Source organism: Lissotriton vulgaris, chromosome 7 (assembly GCF_964263255.1).
Source record: "Lissotriton vulgaris chromosome 7, aLisVul1.2, whole genome shotgun sequence".
Taxonomy (NCBI): domain Eukaryota; kingdom Metazoa; phylum Chordata; class Amphibia; order Caudata; family Salamandridae; genus Lissotriton; species Lissotriton vulgaris.
The window spans coordinates 684,338,270-684,356,211 of NC_141695.1; the positions used below are offsets into that span (position 1 = coordinate 684,338,270).

The window sequence follows — 17,942 nt, forward strand, 5'->3', positions numbered from 1 at the left end:
CCTATAAGTATTAAAAAGAAAGGTTTAGGCCCAGAGGAACTTTATTGTGCCAGGTCGAAATAACGGACTAAAGTGTACCTTAGGATGCAATGGCAGACCTGAGACTTTTTAAAATTCTGCTTTAGTAATTGGCACTGTGATTTTCTGCAACCCACTAGTAGCATTTAATTTACTGTTACTGGGTACCTGTAGTACCATACATTAGGGATCTAAAAGTAATTAAAATGTACCAATTAGGTGTGGGCCAATTCTACCATGTTTTCAAGGGGGAACGCCAGCATTTTACCACTGATTAGCAGGGAAAAAGTGCACAGAGTCCTAAAAGCCAACAAGAACGATTTTGGTCTGCCACCACACACTAAAGACACGCCTCGAAGAAGCCTGAATCCAAGAGAAGGCCCTGGACTGGACCACATCCTTCCTCTCGGGCAGAACTCAGACCTCCCCACTTCCGCTTCGAAGCCACCGTCATCTGCGGCGTACCCCAGGGCTCATCCCGACGCTGTTCAACGTCTATATGGCCCCCCTCGCCCACATCGGCCGCCAGCACGACCTCAACATCATCTGCTACGTCGACGACACCCAGCTCATCCTCTCCCTCACCAAGGACCTGCACACCGCCAAAACCTCCACGAGGAAATGAAGGCCGTCGCCGAATGGATGAGGAGAAGCTCAACTTGGACAAGACAGAGGTCCTTATCCTCGGATCCACCCCCTTGGCCTGGGATGACTCCTGGTGGCCGACCAAGCTGGGAACAGCACCGACACCCACCGACCAGGCACGCAACCTAGGAATCGTCCTCGAATCCTCCCTCTCCATGTCGAAGCAGGTCAAAGCCGTCTCCTCCTCCTGCTACAACACCCTCCGCATGCTCCGCAGGATCTTCAAGTGGATCCCCACTGAAACAAGAAGAACGGTGACACAGTCCTAACAACAACAGAATCGGAGGTCTAAAACGGAGCTTCAAGTACTCCGAGCTGCTGCAAAACTCCTACATAAGTGAGTTAGGCGCTAATAGAGCTATATAAGTCTCTATATCAGAATGTGTGCCAGGACAAACCTGTCGAAGGACCTACTGAGATTGTTGGTAAGACCCGTACAGAGATGTGTTGGATTCCTATCAAATAGGTGTATAGATCAAGTGTTCTAATTTGGTCATCCAAAAATGGGGTGGGATGTCTCTTGATCAATGAGACCCATCCATCGCCCTTACTCAATTGGGTCGCACCATCAATCGCTAAGGTACCCATGAACAAATGATAAAGATGGGATCGAGTGCAGTGCAAAAATCAAAAGATGTGCGAGTTAAAAACAAGGGGTAAAAGGATCAATAGGCGAAAAACTCTAATGTCATTTGTCCTTTCCCTCAAACAAACAAGAACAATGCAGAGGAAGCAGTCTAAACATATAACTGCATTTACAAGGCCAACATGTTTCAGCCGGTAGGGACAAGATCCCATGGCTTTCTTCAGGGCCAGAGTTCTAAGCATTAGCTACTGCACACATAAAGTGAACATAACGACAATCTGTAAAGGATATACATAAATAGTCCAAAATCGTGTTCCTCTGTACCAAACGGTGTCTCTTACATCTGTTAACAAGAAACAAGAAATAAAGTGTAGTAAGTCCTATCAAAACAGGAAAGACCTGGCACTGGCTTCTACTAATTAAGCCAATTTATTTTACTAATGTTACTCACCTGAATAGTACAGGGAGTGTACCTCACCTCTCCTGGAACCCAGCTCAGGAAGAAGGAGGCCTGCTCTGTGAAGGCAAGGAAGGGGTAATGAACGGAAGGGTGGACAGTACTACTCTATCTCTCCCTCCAATACATAATATAGCCCCTATAACAGTCAAGCTTCACAGAGCCACAAAAAATCCTAAGGGTGGAATAAGTCACAGAGCCCATAAAAGTCTCAGGTTCCCAAGATCCATCACTTAATGTAAAAAGCTTTCCTCTAAATATGAGTGTCCTCAATAGGATGGAGCTAAACTGTAGCAGGTTTAGATCTGGGCTAGCAAAAGTTTGACAGACCAAGCCTGGTCTCATATCCCAGAAACATAGGTGAACCAGTCTATGGCACCCCAAAAGAAAAAAGGCCAAAAATAAATCCTAATGAGCCACTAACCTGTCCGGCGTTGTCTCATTGCAGGACCCGAGCTTCGTGGGAGGCAAAAATGGCTGCCCACAGGAAGCTTATAAAGGAGATAGGGGAGGAGTATCACGTACTCTCGCGGGATTAGCTTGAACTACAGAGTGATGTCACAATCCACTGTGTTGTAGCTCACCCAAGAACTACAAGATGACATCATTACGGCCATCTTTGTAGTTTGAACTAGTTAAAAAATAAAGGTGCTTCATTTAACCATAGCGCAAGTGTTTCCAAGCGCGAAATAGTCGACCGAGCTGATGTCTATTTATAAAGATCCATCAAAGTGGTCTCTGATAATGATCCCCAAATGAACCCAAAGAAAGGTAGCCAATGGTGGGAAGGGGGGAGGAGGAGGAGGGGGGCTGAATCATCCGCCCCTCACTTCAAAAACTGAAGTGGTAGAGGGCTGTCAAAACAGTACAATATCGTGCTGTGCCTGCCATATCAGAATAATGATGTTACTTGTTAGTTCAAACTCACATATAGGCAAACAGTGTGCTAAGGGTACATCTGTAGAGAGCCCTAAAGGACCAAAGTGAAGGTGGGTGACCCTAGACTCAGAGGAAACTGAACCTAATACCTCCCCAGAAGATTCAGTGGTGCAGACTAGAGCACACAGTGTCCCTAGCGAAAGAACTACCTCCATAAAGTGTAGTCTAAGAGAAAGACCCGCAGCTGGCAGCTGCTCTAAACAGTAAAACACAAATAATTGAAGAAGGGTCTGAGGGAAATTTAAAGACCTGCCCAGTTCGTATCCCCCTAACTGTAATCCTAACAACAAGTCAAGTCAAGTCAAGTCAAGAAATTTGTATAGCGCACTACATACCCAGAGGGTTTCAAGGCGCTTAGGAAGGGGAGGAGGATTATTTGTCAAATATCCACGTTTTAAGCTGCTTTCTGAATGCTAGGTGGTTCTGGGTGAGGCGAAGGTAAGCGGGGAGTGAGTTCCATGTTTTAGCAGCTAGGTATGAAAAGGATCTGCCTCCCATGGTGGTCTTGTTGATGCGAGGTACAGTGGCAAGGGCTTGGCTGGAAGAACGTAGTTGTTGGGAGGGGGTGTAGAAGGACAGTCGAGAGTTGAGGCAATCTGGTCCGATGTCGTAGAGTGATTTGTGTGCGTGGGTAAGCAGTCGGAAAGTGATCCTCTTATTGACGGGTAGCCAGTGGAGGTCTTTAAGGTGACCAGAGATGTGTTCGTTGCGTGGGATGTCTAATATGAGCCTGGCTGAGGCGTTTTGGATTCGTTGGAGTTTCTTCTGGAGTTTTGCGGTAGTACCCGCGTAGAGGGTGTTTCCGTAGTCTAGTCGGCTCGTGACCAGAGCGTGGGTGACTGTTTTTCTTGTTTCGGAGGGGATCCAGCGAAATGTTTTTCTGAGCATGCGAAGAATGTTGAAGCAGAAAGAGGATACGGCGCTGACTTGTCTGTTCATTGAGAGTGAAGAATCCAGGATGACTCCAAGGTTCCGAGCGTGGTCTGTCGGGATGGGTGCTTTTCCGAGGGCTTCCGGCCACCAGGAGTCGTCCCATGCAGAGGGGGATGTACCTAAGATGAGGACTTCTGTTTTGTCTGAGTTCAGTTTCAGACGGCTTTGTTTCATCCATTCGGCAACTTCTTTCATTCCTTCGTGTAGGTTAGTTTTGGCGGTGCTGGGGTCATTGGTGAGAGAAAGGATCAGTTGAGTGTCGTCCGCGTAAGAGATGATGTTGAGGTTGTGTTGGCGTGCGATGGCCGCGAGGGGGCTCATGTATACGTTGAAGAGGGTGGGACTGAGTGAGGATCCTTGAGGTACGCCGCAGATGACTTCAGAGGCCTCGGACTTGAATGGAGGAAGGCGGACTCTCTGGGTTCTTCCGGTGAGGAACGAGGTGATCCATTCAAGTGCTTTTCCTTGGATTCCGATGTTATTGAGGCGTTGTAGAAGGGTGCTGTGGCAGACTGTATCGAATGCTGCAGAGAGGTCGAGGAGGATGAGGGCGACTGTGTCACCATTGTCCAGTAGAGTTCGAATGTCGTCTGTTGCTGCGATGAGGGCGGTCTCAGTGCTGTGTTTTGCTCGGAAGCCAGATTGTGAGGAGTCGAGGGATTTGTTGGCTTCGAGGAAAGCGGCGAGCTGGTTGTTGACGGCTTTCTCGATGACTTTGGCCGGGAATGGAAGAAGCGAGATGGGGCGGTAATTTTTGAGTTCGGTGGGGTCCGCTGTTGGTTTTTTCAGAAGGGCGGTGAGTTCAGCGTGTTTCCAATCTTCTGGGAAGGTAGCGGAGTTGAAGGAGCAGTTGATGACGTCTCGGAGGTGCGGTGCTATGACGGAGTCTGCTTTGTTGAAGATGTGGTGAGGGCATGGGTCTGTGGGGGATCCTGAGTGGATGGAATTCATCAGGCGGATGGTGTCCTCAGTGGAGATTGGGTTCCAGGCGTTAAGGGTGTTCACGGGGGGAAGATGGTCAGCAGATGGTGGGGTGGGTTGGTTTCCGGGTTGGTTGTCAAAGCTGTTGTGGATGTCTGCAATCTTGTTGTGGAAAAAAGAGGCTAGGGAGTCGCAGAGGGTTTGAGAGGGGGTGATGTCGTTGGAGTTGGCCGATGGATTGGAGTATTCCTTGACGATGTTGAAAAGTTCCTTGCTGTTGTGGGCGTTGTTGTCGAGTCGATCCTTGAATGCTGTTTTCTTGGCTTTCCGGATCAGTTGGTGGTGAGAACCGGGGGTCTAAAACGGAGCTTCAAGTACTCCGAGCTGCTGCAAAACTCCTACATAAGTGAGTTAGGCGCTAATAGAGCTATATAAGTCTCTATATCAGAATGTGTGCCAGGACAAACCTGTCGAAGGACCTACTGAGCTTGTTGGTAAGACCCGTACAGAGATGTGTTGGATTCCCATCAAATAGGTGTATAGATCAAGTGTTCTCATTTGGTCATCCAAAAATGGGGTGGTATGAGACCCATCCATCGCCCTTACTCAATTGGGTCGCACCATCAATCGCTAAGGTACCCATGAACAAATGATAAAGATGGGATCGAGTGCAGTGCAAAAATCAAAAGATGTGTGAGTTAAAAACAAGGGGTAAAAGGACACAGGCCTTCGTCAGCAGCAGGCTGGACTACGGCAACGCACTCTATGTAGGTATCCCGGCCAAACACCTGCGACGACTACAACGCATCCAAAACTCCTCCGACCAACTGATCCTCGACGTCCCCTATCACAGCCACATCACCCCCCACCTGAGAGACCTACACTGGCTCCCTATCGACAAGAGGATCACCTTCAAGCTACTCAAACATGCACACAAAGCACTCCACAGCACCGGACCAGCCTACCTCAACAGCAAACCCGGCTTCTACACCCCCACCCATCAGCTCCGCTCCGCCATCCTCGCCCTGGCCGCTGTCCCCCGCATCCAACGAACAACCTCTGGTGGTTGATCCTTCTCCTTCCTCGCCGCCAAAACCTTGAACACCCTCCCTACCCACCTACGGCAGACCCAAGACCTGCTCACCTTCAGAAGGCTCCTCATGACCTGGCTCTTCGAGCAGTAGCGGCACCCCCTCCCCTCAGCGCCTTGAGACCCTCACGGCTAAGTAGCGCGCTTTATAATTACATTGATTTATTGATTGAATAAAGGAAGGCAATAGGGCCACATCCAACTATTATAAACATGGCTAGTTTATTGTATTATGGTTTAGTAGTGTAAAGTGGAAGTCTGTGGACATTGTGCATGAGTCTAGTCCAGTTGGAGGAATCAAAAGCAGTCTGGAAATCTAATAGGTCCAGTTAACATGTACTGCTGTGAGAGGTCCACACACACTATCCTCCAATTCCCTTCATTGATGCTTCTCTAGTCTTTCATAAAATCTGAATCCTAATGTGCTTGTTCACTGCACCAATTCTGATGATCTCCTTAGTTCAGATGCATGGTTGAACAATTACCCTTGTACCGTCTCCACTTACTAATACAAATTACAAAAATCTGAAATTATTCTTATTCTAACTGTTGGAGTATAATCTTCTGTCATATGTTTTGCATTGCTTTTCAATGGCTTAAAGTTATTACTGTCAAGGATTTCCAGTTCTGCGGAGTACAGTGTTCTTGCCATTCTTTGTCACAGTAATGTTTTATAACTAGAATATTTCTTTCTATCTATTCTTTCTTTGGATTCACTAATCAACAGCTGCCATGTGCTGTAATTGCACCTTTCTGTAGTGTTATCTGCCAGTTGTTAAATCTGTAAAATAACTCTGCACAAGACGTAAATAGAATAATATTCTTTGGCAGGTTCACACTGAGGCCAATTCTGAGCTTTTTCTTGACTTTTTTTTCCCAAAGGTTCCTCCGCGTGCTGAAGAAATTACCATCCCAGCTGATGTTACTCCAGAGAGAGTCCCTACACATATAGTTGATTACTCTGGTAAAACAATGACATTCATTTTATCATATTTATATTCTGAAATAGAGGACGCCATTCACTCTCCCATTTACCTTTGTCAGTTTTGTTGGAATAGAATTTCATAACTCTTAGATTACAGGTCAGAATTTTGGTACCAGGGGCAATCTTTGCTTCCACTATTATGTCTAACAGGTCAACATTTCCATGCAATCACAGATGTATCCTAATAGAATTGTATCAATAATATCAGTGTATACCGGTTAACTCATCCTTCATGGATTCTTAGCAAACATTTTATCAAGTTATTTGCATTATGTGTTTTTTTTTTGTTAATTGGAAAAAGCTTCAGCTTGTTTGTCCATAGATTCCCTAGAGTAATTGAAATATCTGCTTAAAAAGAATGGGACTATTAGACAGTACATATTTGTTCTGTGTTTTCCTTCCAACTATGACATATCTCAACTCTTCTCTCTTCATAACTAACAAACTAGCCATTTTGTATTAATGTTTGCATCTGTATATTAAAGTGATTTCCCAAATTGTGCATAATGCCATATATAACCATCCACTGCGTTTCATTTACATTTGATCACCACACAATAAAAAATATAGTGCCTCCTTTGGCTCTCTACAAAGCAAAGTTGCATAAGTAAGATTCTTAATAATAGTACTCAACATAGTACAATGAAGCACCCAAAGTTCTTGATAAAGGGTGGAAACTAAGATGTCTTTGAATCTAAAACTTATGATGGGCAATGTGAAAAGAAGCTCAAGACCCTGGTTAGGGCTCAACTTTATTGCTACTGTCGTCTCAACACTGCTTATCCTTTAATTTTGTCAAAGTAAAAGCATGTACCAATGGGAACATTTGCTAACATGTTAATGCATAGCATAATCCTTGAACCTTCACGGGCTCAACCTCATTCTACTAGACTCTTTTTTAAAATTTCTTTTTAACTATACTCAACGTGCTCCGTGTCTGATTGCACACCCATTTTACTTCGTACATATTCCGATTTGGACTCTTGTACCACCGAAACAAAACATTTTGCTTACACACACAGGTGCAGAAAAGCATGACCCGCCCTTGCGCACAAAATCAGTTCTCCAATCACCGACCTGAACAACCAACGTTCTTTGCAGCACTATACCTTTCCTGCACCACAGTCCTCACATCCACTACTCCAGCCATTTTCACAACATCCACAGTTTTCCTTGACATTCAATGTTTGTTCAATTTGGATCCTTCAACCCTTCCCCTCAGTAACGTAAAGGGGGGCACCCTTGCTAATGTGAGACATTGTTCTCACTAGCCACATGTTTCAATCACATCCCTCCAATGCAACCCTTTTATGAGTGAAAGCTGACGCTGATCCTTATTTGTGAGTGAAGGATGTAGCTGAACTTTGATGTCCCTATTCACTCTCCCAACCAAACCATTACTGTGGGGATGGTACAAGGAAGTTAGAATGTGCTTGACGCTTAACTTTTCTAAAAATGTCTCCCTTTCCTTGGATACTAACAGAGTACTGTTATTGGTTAAAATCTCCTACGGAAATCCCTTTCAAGAGCACCTCTCTGAGAAAACGGATGACTGCCTCTCTATTGACATTGTCCACAAGTTTAACTTCAGGCCACTTGGTCATGTAATCCACCAAAACCAATGCCTACTTGGGTGTGCCCCCAATTATCCTAAAAGGACTAGACACATCAAATGCCAGCTTGGACCATGGTATGTTATTAACCCTGGGCAGTGAGACAGGAGGCGGACAAGTTACCGGAGACTGGTACTAAGGAAACACATATAACGTTCACAAACATAATGTTTAATAGCATTGTCTTCACCATGCCGCCAAAAATCCTCTCTAACCCTGCGATTTATGGCCCGAATACCAATATGACCTTCATGGGCTATATCCAGAAGATTATTTCGGAGACACAACGGAACACTCCTGTAGGGAACCAAAGCAGAAGAAATCACTTGGTTGCTGGGTCAACCACTCTAAACATAACCAGCCACTTCTTGAAACTCCCTATCAAATGTGGCCTGCAACCATTCCTGTTCAGACAAGGCTCCTTTCATTGTCTCAGCAATCTAACTGACAGCACATATCTCAAAATCATCCTTTGCCTCACATGCACTGTCGCTCTCTTTCAGTGGCAATCTTGATAAGCAATCAGCCACAAAGTTCTTGACCTCTGCCACATACTCCAATTTGTAGCGACATTTTTCAACCTATATTGCCATTTGACAATGAGCGGTTGGCTCTTCCGCCCTCTCTTGTGGTGAACAGATCCACCAATGGTTTGTAATCTGTCCTCAAAATAAATTCCCTCATTAAAAGTTCTTGAAATATTGTACTCCTCATCATAAAACCTCATCATAAAACCAGAGCCTCCTATTCTATTGGAGAGTAGGGGACCTCAGCCCGTCTCAGTGTTCTGGGAGCAAAAGCTATAGTTTCCTCTTGTCCATCCTTTTTTTCTGTAAAAGAACATTACTCATATCGGTGGAAACTGTGCATAAGTCGTTAATGTCAAAAGGCTTTAGTGGTTGAGCTTGCACAATTTCACTTTTGATTAACTAAAAGTTTACATCACGTTCTTCATCCCATACAAACCTCACATTTTTCTTAAGAAGTTTGCGTAGGCTCTCAGTTTTGTCAGAGAAATTGTTCACAAATTTGGCATAATCCACGAAACTTAAGTAAGAGCAAAGCTGGTCTTTGTCTTTTGGTACCAGCGCTTTGTATGGACTCTAGAATCTTTGCTTTTGTTTCAATGACTCAGTTCGAGACGTAATGACCCAAATAGTCCGACCCCTCTTGAAAGAACTTGCACTTATCTTTCTTGAATGTTAAGCCACTTACCTTAATGAATTCTAGAACGCTTCTAAATCTGTCATCATATTTTGCCTCGGTCTTGCCAAAAACCAAGATGTTGTCCCGGAAAAATGTGACCCCAGTGGTGTCCTTAAAAAAAAGTTGTTCATTAACCGTTAAGGCACTTCAGATGTTGATACTAGACTGAATGGCATGCAGACATAACGGTAACCACCTTGCAGTGTAACAGATGACTTAAGGTGTCTGGAATCCCTGCTCAATTCAACTTGGTGGTAAGCTGAAGATGCAGCCAAAGAAGTGAAGAAACTGTCATCACCCAATTTTGCCAATATTTCCGCAGTGTTGGGTTTGCGATCCACCCAAATATTTGAGGTCCATCAAATCCACGCAAAGCCTTATAGACTGGTCTGCTTTGCACACCAGGACTATTGGTGCCAACCATTGCCTCAATGGGCTCTTTGACCCCTGTGGAACATAATTTCTCTAATTCTGATTTCAGTTCACTATGAGAACCTTGTGTGCCACAGCCGGTGCATACTCCTTAAGAACAATGCGATGTTGTAACTGCTTATTTCCCTAAATTCTCATTAAAGACTTAAGTGTAATCCCTGACCCACTGCTCAGCTCGCACATAACAAACCTCCGAGAGGTATGCAGCTGGCGGTGTTCTATGCACACCACACACTTTGTGCCTATGCAGGACTATATTGGGATGATGGGGATTTAAGACAACTTCCAGTTCTGCTTGATTATTCCATCCTAACAACTTTGCACCCTCCCTGACAATGTAAACGGACCTCACCATAAAACTTCCAGCAAATGCCAGGCTGGCTTCAAATTTGCTCATAACCTATACTCTTTTGCCTCCATACGCAAATATTGTATTGCACGATTGTTGCACTTGGATAGTCCCTAAACCCCCAAAATCTTTTACATTAATTAACGTGAAAGGAGAACCACAGTCTACCATGAAAGTGATGTCCCTGTTGTTCACTGCAATTACACAAGATGTAGGTTTCCTTATGCGTGTGACAAGTATAGAAGAGATTTCCATGACACCACTGCTGGAGTTTCCACAGGAAGATAACATTAATATCACATTATTATCCTCTGAAAAATCTCCATCAATGGTCTTAACAGTTTGTGAAGGACTAGATTTTTGACCTATGTTAGCTTCACACACCTGTGTGAAATGCCCCTTCTTCCTGCATTTGAAACATGCTTGATTCAAGGCCAAACAAAATCTGTCATTCCATAAATGCGATCTGCTGCCACGGCGGAAACACAATGTCTCCGTCCTTTCTGCCTTTCCTTAATGAGCGGCCTCGTAAGTACGCAACACCTACGCTTTCACATTGGCCTTCGCCGGTTGTTTAGAAGTATTGCATGCACATTTGAGAATATTCAATACTCCTGCCCAATTTCAAAGCTGTCTCTAAATCATGATCTTCGCTGGCCAACATTTTCTGCTGGATTTTCTTTGCAAGTTCTCGCCATCAATTGATCTTGAATTATCTCATCTTTGAACTCTCTATAGTTGCACGTGACATCAAGTGTCCTATAAGCAGCCACAAAATCGTCAATAGTTTCTCCCAGGACCTGAGAACATTGATGGAATTTATGATGTTTTAGCATCACATTCTTTCTGGGATTGAACTTTTTATCTAAAGTTTCAAGACCTTCGCTGCTTGCGTCGGCCAACGGCCGTCGTGCGCACTATCTCCGTAGTTCTGCGCACGTCCGTTGGCCGACGCGGCCCGCCCACTGCGCTAAACCACCGCACTGCGGCGGAATTGCCGCTGCTGTTAATGATAGATGCATAATCATCCACAACTATTACAGCATCACCATTGTCCCCTCCACTAGTCTGGATATAAAAATTGTCTAACTGTAGTTTTTTTACAATGATTCTCCCCTCAGAGCCTAGATTGTATATGAGAAGAGCCTTTTTTAACTTATTTTTTAAGAGGTGAATGTTTTACAATCAATGGCTTCTAAGTAGGCTTCAAAACTTTCTTAACACTGTTGCCAGTTCAACACTAGAGTGCCCTGCACTTGAAGGCATGGTGGTGTTGGCTAATACTCTCTCCATATGGTGATTTTGCGTGCCTGGATTGCTGCCACACGGTTTGCCAAAAACAGGGAACCAAAGTACAGAAGTTAGACTGTTCCAAGATGGCTGCCACATTGCACAAGCACAGCACGTGTTTCAAAGGTGGATGGAGCGTGTAATGTACTGCCATGACATTCCAAGCACCAGTACGCCTCATCACAATGTCAAGGATGAAAAATGTTGTTGGGCAAGTATGCAATTAAACATTTGGAGTAAGATTAATATTATTTAAATGTGCATTCTACCTTTGGGTCCATAAAAGTGCTGATTCAGTATATTCCACAATTTGTTTTTAGTAAAACTTGTTGCTGGCCTAAATGTGGTAGTCAAAATAAAGACTAAAATTCCTAGAGTAATTTACAATAAGCTGCTAAGTAAAGATTGATTCTGTGTTTTTAAAAATAACAACATACTTTTTTCTTCTTGCTGTCCACGTTGTATTGGTTACAAGATTCTGAGCTGGAAAAGATGTAGTGGAGACTTTTGTGCACTCCTTTCCTCAAGGGTTAGAGCTGAAAGGTGATTTCTTATTAAATGTTACCTCCTACAGTGAGACCAACACTCAAAATTGTAAAACAACCTTTGGTCTCTAGACGTGAGCCATGCAAATTATTAACACAAACGTGGTGAAGAATCTGGATTACTGTTGAAATTGTGCAAATGAGATAGAAAAGGTTGAAAATCTCCATGCAATTGTTTGGTCTCTTTAAATTTAAATTCAAACTTAAGACGAACTAGAAGAATTGCTACCTTGCACAGTTGAATAGAAAACAATTGGGGTGTTAACCTGGAGTGGCAAGCTTTCCCAGTTTCTTAATTTTCAATAGAAACAACAGCCTTCCTATTTCTGTTTTGTGTATCTTGTACCATGTATATCTTGTACCATGTAGCAATAAAAGCTGTAATTTTTCCTTAATGATGACAATTACATTCATAGTCAGATTAACTTTTCTGTTTGTTTGCCACTATGCAAAATTTATTTAGACCTCAATTTATTATTAATTTAGCAAAAGCAAAGGTTTTAGAGCACATTGGACGAGTGCAGGTAATTAAGCTCATTTTATTAGACTCAGATCAATGGTGGGCTTGTCATACTTGTAGAGGTACTTTAGGTCATTTGATGTGCAGCTGTTACAGAGTTTCAGCCATGTGGACGGACGTTTTTGATGGACTAGAGTTAGATTTTGGCAGCCCTTTTTTAAGTCGTAGTTAGTTACACAACTATGTTTTTACTCATTAATTCCAACCTAGCTCTTGAAAACTTACAATATGTTTCTCATGTTTTGTTTACAGTGGTTTCTTGTGCTTTGGTTTAGCAAATATGTTGAAAAATTTAATAGCCCCTCTAACTGCTGATAAAAAAATAGTACGTACATGTAATGAAGCAATCCAAAATCAATTCTAAATGTTTGAGAAACCGCCTGAGACCCATGAACAGAGCAATACCAGAAAACAAAATAGCAAAACCATCAACTGAACATCTTCCTAAATTTTTGATAACTAATTTTATTTGAGCGACCAACAAACGAGAAACAATAGACCGGCAGTTTATACAAATACCAGTGCAAAGCAGAAATATGATAACACTACGCCAGCTGACATGATCCTGAAATGCAAGGGAAAGACCGAGCAGCACCCATCCCTGCCCCTGCTTGCTCAACGAGAGTGTCAGCCTTCTATCGCTCCAACCCATTTGTTCCACATTCTGCGAAACTTATTCGGACATCCTCTGTGCCAACGTGACACGGTGGGAACTGTCGAGTTCAGCCAGTTTGCCGCAATGTCCCTCTTGGCCACCATCATGGTGGTGTTCAGAAAGAGTTTGTCAGCTCTGGAGCCATCCATCCCTTAGGTGATTCCCAGGAGCACATTCATTGGGTTGAGAGGGACCTCTCAGCCCAGGACCTCAGTAAGTTCCCTTAGCACTGATTCCCAATAGGGATGACATGCGTATCAAAGCCAAACCATTCCAAGACCTTATGTGGGCAATGCCGTCTCGGTGTGGTTAACATTAACCGACATGGGGGGGGGGTGGGTTGTGTAAGCATAGGATTGGACACCCAGTGCGGGTGGCAGGTGCGGGTGAAGTGTTACACCTACGCGAGGTAGTGGGTACAGTTCTATAGTGTTGGTCATGTGCGTGCTCGCCTTGCTGCTGGACAGGAATGCTGGTGCAATAAACAGATGAAACAATAAAACCCAGGGACAAAAATCCTACTGAGATGGATGTGCTTGTTTTTCCTTACATAGCTCCTGAAATCTTGGGGTTATCTTTGAGATCGAAACACGCATTTCTTTTTCAAGGTTAATTTTTGCCCTATATTTTGACTTTTACTGCAACTGCTGAGAAACAAGCTTCATAAAGGTACGAAGTAGCAAACGGGATCAAAACACGCAGGGCTCTCATGCTTATCACTGGGTATTCATCTCCAGTTTGGCACCAGAACTCAAGCAGTGACTGAGACTGGAACCTTACTTTCAATGCGGAGTCACTTGCAACATCAATAAGCTGTTCTGCTTCCTCACTGTTGAAATGCTGAGGGATCTCAGCATTGAAGGGGTCTTTCACCCATTTTATTGGCTCCACTTCATCCTCTGGAAAATATTTATCAAGGTAAAAACGCAGTTGAGACAAATGCAGATCAAAAACAGTCTGCAGTTCCTCCTTTAACACCATCTCATTCTCCTGCAGAAACTGGTACAATGAAGGAAAACATTTATAGTCACCTTTGCTTACACTGCTTTTCCAAAGGATCACTTTCTTCTTAAATCCTGAAACTTTGTCTGACAGTTGCAAGATGTTAGTGTTATTGCCTTGCAAGGACTTGTTCAGTGCATTCAGTTTTTCAAATAAATCAGAAAGAAAAGCCATTTGTATTAGAAAGTCTGCATCAATAAATTTGTCAGCAAAACAATGTTCATCATCATGTAGATATGAGTATTTCATTCCTCAGCTCATGCACTCTAAGGAGGGAGTTACCAAGAGACAGCCACCAAGAACTGCTGTAGAACAAGAGGCATGAGTGTTCAGCACCCATGTCCTCACACAGTTTAGCAAAAAATCTTGCTTTCATTGGTCTTGTTTTAATATGATTTACCACTTTGATGACTATTTTCAGAATACCATGCAGTTGTTCACTGAGGTTTCCTGCTGCCAGTGCTTCTCGGTGTATTATACAGTGTGTCCAAACAGCATTAGGCGCTTTAGATCGCATGCGAGCTTGAAGTCCTTGGTAGCATCCTGCCATTGAACGACCCCCATCTGTACAAACTCCAACACATCTCTCCCAGTCAATTTGATTCTGTTGCATACAATCATCCACAACTGCATACAAGTCTTGACCAGTAGTTCCACCTTTGATTTCTTTACAGAACAACAAATCCTCCACAATTTGTTTTTCGTATAGAAACCTAACATAGCAAATAAGATGGGTGTCTTTGTAAAATGTAAATGTACAGGAATTTATATAGCGCAAATCACCAACCGGTTTCTAAGCGCTTGCTTAGGGAACCCGTCCTGGTATTCCCCTGTGAGATAACCCCGGCAGGGTATCCGCAAGGTGAAGGCCAGGCATCCCGCCGCGAGGGGCCGTTGTGGAGATTAAGCAAGCTATTACCCAGAGTCGCAGAGTGTGAACCCGTGAATCGAGTAGGCACCGGAGCGAGAATTGTCGAGTCCATGGACATTTCAGGACTCAAGACCCCGCCGAGCCGGGAAATGAACCCTGGTCCCGGGCTGACCTTTGCTTCCAGGTCTGCCTCCTCTAACCAGTGAGCCACACTTCTCCACTTTGTGGTTGTCTGTTGCTTCATCCAACTGGAGTGCAAAGTCTTTGCCTCTTAGATTACAGGTTAGCTGATCGTTAATATCTTCAGCCATATCATTTATCCTCCGGCTGATAGTATTATTAGAAAAAGGCACTTTCAGCAGCTGTTTAACCGCATCTTCGCCGAGCATGATTGTTACCATTTTAATAGCAGCAGGCAAAATCAGCTCTTCTGCAATTGTGTTTTTTTTTTTTACTCTGTGCAACTAGATAGGCCACTTGATATGAAGACAGGAGGACATTACTATTAATTTTGGTTTGTTTAGAGAAAGTGGACTTTTGTAGTTTGGCTTCTGCAACTTTTCTTACAAAGAATTCCCTTGGCTTTCCGACCATATTTGGGTGAAGACTTTCAAGATGCCACTTAAGTTTACTTGGAAGCATGGATTCCAGAGCCAAAACTTTTAAACATATTGCACATTGAGGTTGGTCCTCATTATTAACCTGAAAACACGTGAAACCATAATCCAGATACCGGTCATCGTACTTTCTGTACTTGGCCTTTTGTTTCCATTCCTCTTTGTCAGAAGAACCTGCAACTTCACTTTGCGCAGATGAACTTGAACTTGGCATTAGAAATCTCTTCATTGTCAATCAGAAAGATGGAAATCAGTTCCTCGCATCTGATTTATTCAGATGGAGGGGTCTTCCTATCTGTAAAGTTCCTGGTCTTCTTTTCTTTTCCTTTGCTCAAGTATTTCCTGAACAAAAGTTATCCCCTTTCTAATGATGGATCTATTTTTTCTGTTAATTTCCAATAGCAGCCCGTGATGATGGTGACCATTTGGATTCATTATTCTTATTGGTACCCCACACACATAGAAAGCGCATTCAGTTCTGTAATGAAATCTAAGATGGCACATTTTTGCAAACAATGAAGAAAGCCAAATTGCAGCTAATGTGTACTTCAGACTGTGATTTGTAACACCAAAGACCACGCTTCAACAATTCCTGGGCCCAGCCAAGGACATATCACAGTAGTACAGAGTATGCTATAGAACGGACATACTGTTTTTCATCCAAATCATGGCAGTAGTTTGACTGACATTACAGCAACCCCTGATGACTTTTTTCTGCTCCTTAATACTTTTTGCTCTCTACTGATGACGGGCTAAACCCAGAAACACGTGTCTAGAGATAACAGCACTACCTACACCAAGTTTGGTGAAAGACTACAGCAACTTTGAAAATAAGCATACTGCGTTTACCAGGATGCAATGGGGTGAACTGTGCTGGGATGAGAGGCAGTGAGCTCCCTCCATATGTGTTCAAAAGGCTCCCTTGAGCCAACGAGCTCTCCTGGGATGCGCATGTGTGCCTGTGGAGAGGTACTGTGACCTGTGAAGGCTTGGGCACCATTTCAGCAACCCCTGATGACTTTTTTCTGCTCCTTAATACTTTTTGCTCTCTACTGATGACGGGCTAAACCCAGAAACACGTGTCTAGAGATAACAGCACTACCTGCACCAACTTTGGTGAAAGACTACAGCAACTTTGAAAGTAAGCAAAGTAAGCATACTGCATTTACCAGGATGCAACGGGGTGAACTGTGCTGGGATGGGATGAGAGGCGAATGCTGCAAAGCACGAATAATTTCTGCAAAAGCTAAACAGACATCCAGGTAGCTTAGTAGCAAATGCAGCAGAGCACATTCAAGTCATTGAGGCAAACACAAGACCGCACACAAACGCATGAAAAATGCTGACAACACAGCGCTGCACACACACCATCACAGCAAATGTAACTACAACACCCACACCAACTAAGCGAATGCTGTGGAGCACACACACACCACTACAAAAGTGCAGTAGAGCACATGTAAGTCACGCATCTAGGTGCAGGACTATGCGTCTCAGTACCTGCTCAAAGGCTTGATGCTGCGCCGCGCAGGCCTATGCGGAGAAAGCTATGTGCCTGACTTCATAACTCATTCACCACTAGCAAGAGAGGAGCTGGAGTGAACCAGGGCAGGCAGCTACATGGAACTGCAAAAATCTGTCAAACGTGTGCATGCAGATGAGTGTGTGAGCATGTGTGTGAAAGGAAGCGAGAGACGGGAGTTGACAGTCTGAATACCCTCACCGCATTTACGGTTCCATTCCCACCCTTCCTCTCACTCCTGGAGGGGGCTTGCGGCATCTGCAACATCCTTGTGGGCCTTACTACTGGTTGGAAGGGACAATGCCTCCCCCACTGAAATTGAGTGAAGAGATGTGTTGGATATATAGACTGCAAAGGAACGGCATTTGGTAAAACCACGTGCATACCACACAGCAGTCGGCACCAAAACAGGGCATCAAGGGTCAAGTACAGAACGCTTGCATTAGTGCAAAAACTAAATAACATCCTTAATAAAGAGCCTTCAGGCACTGTACGTGGCACCTGTCATAAAGCAACAATGGGAGCGCAGCAGAACAGCTTTCAGCCGCCGATAGTCTGGAGTCATGAACAGAGAGCATGTTCATCAAAGTATTGCTGCACGGAGGCGCCCCGGGACATGACGGCCCCTGGATCAGCCACACTCCATTTACCAGTTTCTAGTTTCACCAGGGAGTGACAAAATCGCCCTGCTTGGGGCCTTTTTCTCAGAGAAAACCCATTTTGTCTGCATGTGTTCGGGAGCCACC

General features: G+C 44.0%; 1 protein-coding gene across 3 annotated transcripts in view; it reads left to right on the forward strand.

Annotated features, from left to right (window-relative positions):
- The window catches only part of RHOT1 (ras homolog family member T1), a 671,689-nt gene that overhangs the window by 73,793 nt on the left and 579,954 nt on the right, over positions 1-17,942 (forward strand). For all 3 annotated transcript variants that reach the window (XM_086930896.1, XM_086930894.1, XM_086930895.1), the window contains exon 3: positions 6,472-6,553. In XM_086930896.1, the coding sequence (XP_086787022.1) occupies positions 6,472-6,553 (82 nt within the window). The remainder of the gene's footprint in view (positions 1-6,471; positions 6,554-17,942) is intronic.